Source organism: Vigna radiata, unplaced genomic scaffold, assembly GCF_000741045.1.
Source record: "Vigna radiata var. radiata cultivar VC1973A unplaced genomic scaffold, Vradiata_ver6 scaffold_347, whole genome shotgun sequence".
Taxonomy (NCBI): domain Eukaryota; kingdom Viridiplantae; phylum Streptophyta; class Magnoliopsida; order Fabales; family Fabaceae; genus Vigna; species Vigna radiata.
Window position 1 is genome coordinate 250,262 of NW_014543238.1, and position 8,256 is coordinate 258,517.

Here is an 8,256-nt window from a genome sequence, read left to right on the forward strand (position 1 = left end):
TAAAAAACATTATTTCATAATTAAAATTTTATTATGAAATGTTACGTGATAATCAAATTGAAATAATTAAAAATCAATTTCGGATAATGTAGTCTTTATGTTATTTAGAATCCTTATTTAAAAATATTGTTCTCTAGAACATTTCGAAAATGTATAATCAATAAATTTTTTAGTATATATTGAATTATGCCTACAGAAAATATAAATATTAAAATAATTTTTGTGTTATTATAATAAGATATAGTGTATGAAGAAAATATGGGGTACAGTAACTATTTGTCCTCTCCTTGTCACACCTATCGGGCTACGTTAATATTGAAGCCGATTTGTTTTCCGTAGGGTAGTCTCTTTTAGTATAGGCTATTGCTTTATGTACCCCCATAATTGCTAACTGGATCTCCAAAAGCATGTGAAAATACTAAAATATCCTCCACTACTGCATCATACTGCCATCGCCTCTCATTCAAAAATATATTATATGTCTTTGAAAAATTTGTTTCAAAAATCTTATTTCGAATTGCATTTCATGCCTTCTAAAAAATCTATTTTGGAAATCTTGTTTCGAAAATTATATTCTGAAAATCTTATTCCAAAAATTTTGAAAAGTTTTCAGAACACGAAGTAATTTTTTCCAAGGATAAAATGATTGTTTTGAGATTTTGGGAAGGTACATGAATAAATTGTAGGGGTGGAGGAAGTAAAAGCCTTTAGGTTTTTTTTTTTTTTGCTAGAAGATATATGAGGTGAAGAAAGTAATTCTCTGAGAGAGCAAAAGGTAGAGAAGAAGTCCAACGAGAATCCATGAAAAGCATTACCAGCGGTTAAGGTTGTCGTTGTTCACTTTCTTCCTCTTAACGATAACAATCAAATGATCGAATACTAAAAGGGAAAAGAAAAACTCCATGTTCTGTCTCCAATGGCAGGAGCTACTGCAACTACACCACCATTAATCAATCTCACACACTCCTCCAAGCCTCGTCACTTCTCTGCAAACAACATTCCCTTCTCTTACCAACGCTTTTATTTCGGATTCTACCTCAACCACAGTTTAAAGCCCATAACCACCAAATGTCATAGCAAGGTATCTATTACATAAACACATACATGATATGATTTGATATATTTTATGTGAACAGTGGCTCAATTGTTTTCACTTTTTTTTTTTTTTTGTGGGTTCTGAAGCTGAATAGTTCGGGTGGGGGAGAGCCATATGAGATGGATGAAACGGGTTTGTTTGATGAGTATGATGGAATTGAAGATGACAGTGACGACGAGGATGCAGAGAGTAGTGTGGATTTGTTGATCAGATTTTTTCAGAGCATGTTTAAGAAAGTGTCTAAGCGAGCCAAGAAAGCTTCTCGCTCTGTTTTGCCCACAGTAATATCTCCCCAGCTTGTGAGTGCCCCTTTTCTTCTCTGCTTTGTTTGGAATAATCGATTTTTTTTTTATGGCTGCCATGTTAATTAGTTAGTGTTCTGGTTTGTGTAATAGTGATTATGAAAACTTTCTAAGTTCAATGGTCATGTAAAGACTGTAAAACAGTCTTACAGAATTTTACACTACTGTACTTCTTATCACAAATATCAGTTTATATATATTAAGGTAATTGTAGAAAAAATCAACAAATTCATCAGGGTAGTTTGTGACTATGAGTATCCCCAATTTATGTGTATAATTGAATGTTGATTGATTTCACTTCAACCTGTGGCTTCAGGTTTCCTTCTTCCCCCCACTTCTCAATTAGTTAGTCTGATAAATTTTGGGTATGGTATTGTTTAAGGACAAAAGTTACATTGAACTAGCTACTTAGGTGGTGTTTTTGGTGTTGTTTTCTATTCAAAATTAGCATCTTTTACCTTGATGATAACTTATGCTAGTGGTATTTGATCGAAACTTTTATTTCAGAAATTACTGATGTTCAAATTTTAATTCAGATAGGAGAACTATACCAAAAACATCTATCAAAGTGTATCTAAGTTGTGTCCTAATAATTTAAACTTGTCTTGTGCTTTAAAGTTTCAAGATTGGGTGTATTTGGGGTCAAAAATTGGCTTGTAATAAAACACTAAATGCAATTATTCCCTAAAATGTAAGCTAAACCAAACATGTTATGTTCTAGTTTTCTTTTGATTTCTAGACATTAATTAGGTAAGGTAGTACTGGAATGTGCCTCCGGCTTCTTTTCTGAAATCTCCTGTGCTGAAATTAAACTTTGAATTTATCTTTTGAATGCTTTCTCTTGTTTCTTTCCATGTAAATTCAGGTTTCTTTTGCTGTTGATGGAACTCTGCTACTTGCTTCGCTTTCTGTTGTGAAAGCGCTGCTTGAGGTATGTCTCCCCATTACTGTATGGCTAAATCAGGAATTTGAGGCTGATTGAAATTGAAACATCTTTCCCTTTCCAATCATCTTTCCCAGTATTTCTCCGTGATAAACAGCTGGAATTGAATCAATTCCTTTCCTCTGTGTAAATAACAGATATGTGAGGAAGGTTAGCAGTGAATGGTATGCACATGATATTTATGATTTGGGACATGTTTGAGCAAACTTCTCCATAAGCATTTCTAGGAGAGAGAAATAAGAAACTAAAGATGAATTGAATTTATCCATAAGTTATGCACAAGTTAAGAATAAGACTTTATCAAAACTATATATAAGTGAACTATTAAAAATTAGTTTATGCATAAGCTAATTTTAGTTTATGAAGAAGTTCCTTTCTTTTTATTTTCATGCTATTTTGCTCCCTTAGAAGTATTGCCCTGGCACAATTTCTTTTGCATATAATTAGAAAGTGCATTATCAAGTAGGAGCTAACGGCATAGGTAATATTCATCCATGAATCGTAGGTCATGTGCACTCTCGGAGGCACTGTATTTGCTGCAATTCTGGTACTGCGTGTGATTTGGGCGGCAGTTTCTTACTTTCAGTCAAGTGGGAATAGCTTCAACCAAGGGGGAAATTCATTTGGTGCCGTAGCCTAAAGGCCCTAACCACTCTTCAACCTTTAGCAAAAGATGGCCAATGTAAGTTGTTCAAGATGAGAATGAGATTTGAACTTGTGATCTTGTATAAATAATTGAAATTCCTTGTTACTTGCCTATTGCCTTATTCAAGGTCAGTTTTATGGCAATTTACAACTGAAGTATTAGTAGAATTTTCATGGGGTAAATATTTTATTTGATTATCTTTGATCTTAAATTCTTTGTCTGTGTTCAGATAAATTCGGCTATCCTTTGGTGTACGAATATTTGATGATTGCCACATAGAATAATTAGATGTAATTATTTTGCTTTTGTCTCAATGGTTTGCAATTTCTAATCTCTAATATATTTTTTTTTTGTGACACATTTTATTTAACTGACTTGGAAGGCAATAATAAAATCAAACTCAAACTAGTTCTTCTGATTAAAAGTTATGTCTCCTTTGAGTATCGCTGACGGTGAACACAGTCAGATGTTCTTAACTCTTTTTATGTGTCTTATCGTGTCACCACAGTTTTAAGAACTTCAATAAATTAAAAGTATCCCACGTCTTTTTATATTTTTTATATAAACCTAATAAGTTGCTTAATTATTTTTTAAAAACTAAAAACCAAATATCATATAAACCATACGTGCATGTGAGATCCACATCATAAATCTGTGATAGTAAACCCTGCTAACGAGTTTAAACTTTAGCAGACCTTTTGGCAGAGTTGCTACTGCTTGATTATCTCATTCTTAGTGAGATCATGTGCATTGTATGAAATGCGAAAATTATCTTAAAATAATGAAATGGATATTTTGCTTATCATTTCTTAATTACTTTTATAGTAGATGTAATCTGTGCATGTATATAACTGGAAAGTTGGACCTTTCAATCCATTGGATTTATCGTGATTTTCATAAAATCAGTTTCTTCGTTCAGATTGTCTACAAATGTTTCTCTTCCTGTTGTGTAACAGTGGCTGGTAAATGTGTGAAATCGCCATCAAAAGGACGAAATCCGTCTTACGGTAAACTGTAACGTGCCTTGTCAAATACCAAAACAGCAGTTTTCAATTTAAACAACAAATATACTACGAGTAAATTTAAGTTTCGACATTCTTCTATATGATGATATGCTACGGTGTAATTGCTTTACTTCTTTTTGTCTGATTGAAATGAAAACTCCACCAAATAACTGACCAATTTCAAATACTAGCCTTGAATCTCAAGAATCACCAGGACAAATTCCAATTTTCATAGAACAAGTTATAAAAAACATTCAAGATACTCTGTATCTAAATTTGTCTCTAACGAGCTGAAAGTTTCATAAAGATCTGTGTAAGTGTTCAAAGGGACTAAACAATAGAGTTAAAAAAAATCACATGGGCTCAATTTATTCAACATAGCTTCACAGACAAACAACAATGTCGACACTATAGCACAATTAGTAAGCCTTTATGTATTCAGTACAAGCCGCATTGTTTTACAAGAATGACAACAATTTTAACGGTTATGAAGAGTATAGCATAGAAAGCCTATAGTCCACTAAGCTACATATTGGTAAATGAATTCATTTTCCAAACGCACTAACAAATGGATTTGCTAAAGTACTCGCTGAAGCGATCTTGTAGAAACAAATAACAGGCTCCATGCCTCTTGGAATGAGGTGTCCATGGGACTCAACAACACCTTCAGTATATGATTTACGGGAGCTCTGATGGAGAGACTAGTCATCCTATATGCATTTATTATAAGGTGTCATGGGATTTCAAAGACTATGTTGCTCTTTCAAAACCACTTCCCACCTGCATATGTAACCACTCTGGTGATGAACCTCGGCTATACTCTCTTGTAGGTTGAGAAGCGAATGCGATGCCAGTTGTATCAAATGTTTGCTGATCAAACTGGAACACCAACACAAGGATTAAAAACTGAAGTACACCAATAATCTAATTCCACTGGCCCCAAAGTTTTGTTTGAAGGCGAGTTTCTACACACATTAAATCTATTTACATCTTAGTATATAGAACAACATATCGTAGTTTTTGCTACCATCTACAATAAAATTTAGTTACTTTATATATCCAATATTCCAATCCATTAAAGCACCACAAACAAAGTATCTCATTTTATTTTTGGAACGAAGAAACATAACGTTCCACCCAGAATTTGCAAGGTGCCCACTTAACACAACAAAAGTCTTAGATCACACAAGATCATTTAACTCAGTTAAAAATCAAATCTATAGAGCAACATGTGCAAATGAATAAAACAATAAATCCATGTATATGGGTCTACTATTCTATATGTTTTTTCAAATGTAAAAACATTGAAAATTATATATTATATATCACTTAATATAATTATATTTCTCAAGATAAAAACCCTTTTGCATTTAAAAAAGTCGAGCTTGACATACCCAAAATGGCATACTTGCAACGTAACAGAAGCAATTAAACTCATAATACACCAAAGACAAAGTTTAAAATAAGAGGGACAAAACCAGCTGTTCCGATCTAAAGTACCAGCTTTCTGGTTATTTATATCAAAGAGATCAATACAAAGATGCTGCATATGCTTACATCTTTAGGAGGGAACACTTCAATTCCGGAGGGTATTCTTGAATTTACGGCCTCAAGCTTCATTGACAAAAACTGTGACATAAAAGTAAAGTTTAAAGAAAACTATAAAGCATATATATTTTCAAAAGAATGCCACCACAATTCACACCTCTACTTGCCGCTGAAGCGATTGGATATAATTAATTATCTCATCAAGAACCAACGCTTTCCCAATAACCTGAGTCAAAGAAATAGATTTAGAATTTAGGTGAAAGCACAGCTTAGTTTGTGTACATACACAGACCAGTAACACTTCTTTCTTCTTCATTTACACTTTTTTTTTTGTCTTTCAGTAATACACATGTAGTCAGTTAGTAAAACCATACCTTATTACAACCCGGGACCAAATCCTGAAGAATTTTCATCCTCTCACTAATCTTTTCCCGTCTAGCCTGTCCAACAACATTCCATTACAAAACCAAGTCAATGACTCATACCAGAAAAGACCCGATAATTCAATATTTTCTTAAATACCCCCAAAAGACCCAATAAGCATAACAGTTTCATTATTTTTTAAACAAACTTTTTCGTGTAACAAATAATCTACTTGACACTAGATATCCCGCAGTGAAGCAATTTTTTGGTACGCCAGTAATGCCTACCCCAACCATTACCATTGATGGCATAGTTTACTCCTCTTTTTTTTTTTAATAAGAATTTAATAAAAATGCACAATCACATGTGGCCATGTTACTCATGTATGTTAAATTAATTTAATTTTCTAGTAGTTTCTTCAAAAGACATATCAAACCACAAATTATTTCGAAATTATTGATAGAATAATTCTTCCTTTTTTGTTTTAGAGAAAATAATTGGATTGCCCGACAGTGTAATGATATTTTTACAGAATCATTTTATCACAAATAACCAAAGATCATCATGTATTGTGGCAGGAGGGCTGTGAGTTTTTGTTTTGATGGGACTTTGGCACGTCTTATGCTGCGTTCACTCTACTACGAATAATGCATTTTGCTTACCAAAATTAAAATCAAAATTGTGATTAAGATAAGCTTATCAACTTTTGTCTGAGGAGTTTAATTTCTGTTCAGCGCCAATGTCAAAAAATTTACACCATCAACAAAATATTTTTATTAGTATGACTTTTAATGGTAACACACGTTAAGTATATCAGGATAAACGTTTTTTACCTTAAATAATTTTCTTAAACGTCATCGCAAAATATGTCTGAATTCATTGATTGTTCAAATGTCTTTACCATAACAGTCACTAAAAACTGTAAAAAAAAAAAGAAGAAACAATTGCCAAAAGAAAATAAGCTATGCAATCACAAGTCTAAATCAGTATCATACTTTGATACAAATATTAATCATCCTATAAATAACATTTGTACCAGTTAAACTCAACAATTAATAAAACTCATACTAAAAATTAAAACTATGGAAAAACATCATAAAGCTATTTACAGCAAATTAAAGAAAATGATAATTGAAAGGGGTGGTTAGTTACTGATTAAGATTAGGAAGTTGCAATGATTAATAATCACTCACCCTTTCTGCGAGACTGTGGCTATCAGTAGCTTGACCCCTTCTGGCTCGGACATGAATGTAATCTTGCTTTGAAGGAGGCTCTGGAGGTGGCTTTCCACCTTGCTCCGCAAGCTTTCCTGAACTGCTTTCTCCTTCACCTTTCGCACTCTCACTCTTCTGGTTCCCTGTTGTTTTAACCCGTTTCCCATCACCAACACCACCACCCTCTTTCTGCACAAATCCCAATACCCAAAAACTTTCATCTTCAACACAAACAAACTCTACCTATAACTAACAAAAAAACAGATCCGTTTTCTTCTTTATTGTAATGTAACCAATTCAATTCTATTTTTTTTTTCTTTTTTTAATTCATAGTAGAACATTGAGTGAGATACCACGCCATTGCTGGTGGAGACGCCCTTAACCGATTCCTCCTCCTCGGCGTCGCGCCTCTTTTTGTGGCCAATGCTAGCGGGGCCCGGGCTGAAATCCGAAAGGCCGTGCCCGAAATGAGCCCTACTGAGGCACAGCGCGGCAGTAGCGTCTGGCGCGTTGGGAGGCGGGAACTGCCAGATCTCGGAGAGGTTGTAGGACGTTGTGTTGGCGGCGGCGGCGTTGATGATGGCGGCCGGATCCATTGGGTGAAAAAAGTATCAGTGAGAAGGGAAGAAGAAGAAGAAGAGTAGCATTGAAGAGAAGGTATTTGGTTTGGGATTTGGGATTGTGATCTCCTTGGAGAGTGGAGGGTTGTGCGCAGAGTGTGTGTGGGTGTGTCTAGTGTGAGAGAAGAAGCAATGTTTCTTCTCTGTCCACCATTACTCTCACTAGACACTCACCTCGGGAGTCGCAAACCCAAGTCACTTCCTTCCACAACTCACTCTTCTTTTTCTTTTCTTTATTTCTTTTCCCCCTTTTTCTATATATTCTTCTCATCTAATCTCATCCATTCAAAATTTACACCATTTTTTTATACTTCATCCCCCTTTCTTTTCTTTTCTTTTTCTTTTCTTTCTTTCTATAATTCATATTCATACATTATATTAATTAAATTTTTAATCCAATGGCTTAGTCCTCATCTCCTACTATTTATGGCATTTAGATTTTTGTTTTTATGTATGTATGCAATTTATATATGTAATTTATATAAAATGGAAGAGTTGTGAATTTGACATATTTAATGGT

General features: G+C 33.9%; 2 protein-coding genes across 3 annotated transcripts; one reads left to right on the top strand and one right to left on the bottom strand.

The window, feature by feature from the left end:
• Window positions 1–749: 749 nt before the first annotated feature.
• On the top strand, window positions 750–4,122 carry LOC106753255 (protein SHORT HYPOCOTYL IN WHITE LIGHT 1). Of its 2 annotated transcripts, XM_022777443.1 has the most exons (5): window positions 750–1,081; window positions 1,183–1,395; window positions 2,264–2,329; window positions 2,847–3,023; window positions 3,944–4,122. In XM_022777443.1, the coding sequence occupies exons 1-4, from the start codon at window positions 917–919 to the stop codon at window positions 2,979–2,981; spliced, it is 579 nt and encodes a 192-aa protein (XP_022633164.1). In that variant the 5' UTR covers window positions 750–916; the 3' UTR covers window positions 2,982–3,023; window positions 3,944–4,122. The 2 variants fall into 2 exon arrangements, with proteins under 2 accessions (XP_022633164.1, XP_014490530.1); XM_014635044.2 differs by lacking the exon at window positions 3,944–4,122 and having other exon boundaries at window positions 752–1,081; window positions 2,847–3,198.
• A 209-nt stretch (window positions 4,123–4,331) lies between these two features.
• On the bottom strand, window positions 4,332–7,982 carry LOC106753248 (transcription factor BHLH089). Its single transcript, XM_014635037.2, has 6 exons — window positions 7,470–7,982; window positions 7,096–7,305; window positions 5,914–5,979; window positions 5,697–5,765; window positions 5,549–5,620; window positions 4,332–4,870 (listed from the first exon to the last, which is right to left on the bottom strand). The coding sequence occupies exons 1-6, from the start codon at window positions 7,710–7,712 to the stop codon at window positions 4,742–4,744; spliced, it is 789 nt and encodes a 262-aa protein (XP_014490523.1). The 5' UTR covers window positions 7,713–7,982; the 3' UTR covers window positions 4,332–4,741.
• Window positions 7,983–8,256: the final 274 nt, after the last annotated feature.

Excerpts from the sequence above, each read along its gene's own strand:
- LOC106753255 (XM_022777443.1), top strand. The coding sequence starts at position 917 with ATGGCAGGAGCTACTGCAACTACACCACCATTAATCAATCTCACACAC. Across the intron at positions 1,082-1,182 it reads CCACCAAATGTCATAGCAAG|CTGAATAGTTCGGGTGGGGG; the intron begins GTATCTATTACA and ends TGGGTTCTGAAG. Across the intron at positions 2,330-2,846 it reads TTGTGAAAGCGCTGCTTGAG|GTCATGTGCACTCTCGGAGG; the intron begins GTATGTCTCCCC and ends CATGAATCGTAG.
- LOC106753248 (XM_014635037.2), bottom strand. The coding sequence starts at position 7,712 with ATGGATCCGGCCGCCATCATCAACGCCGCCGCCGCCAACACAACGTCC. Across the intron at positions 7,306-7,469 it reads TCTCCACCAGCAATGGCGTG|AAAGAGGGTGGTGGTGTTGG; the intron begins GTATCTCACTCA and ends GGATTTGTGCAG. Across the intron at positions 5,980-7,095 it reads GCCACAGTCTCGCAGAAAGG|GCTAGACGGGAAAAGATTAG; the intron begins GTGAGTGATTAT and ends GTTGTTGGACAG.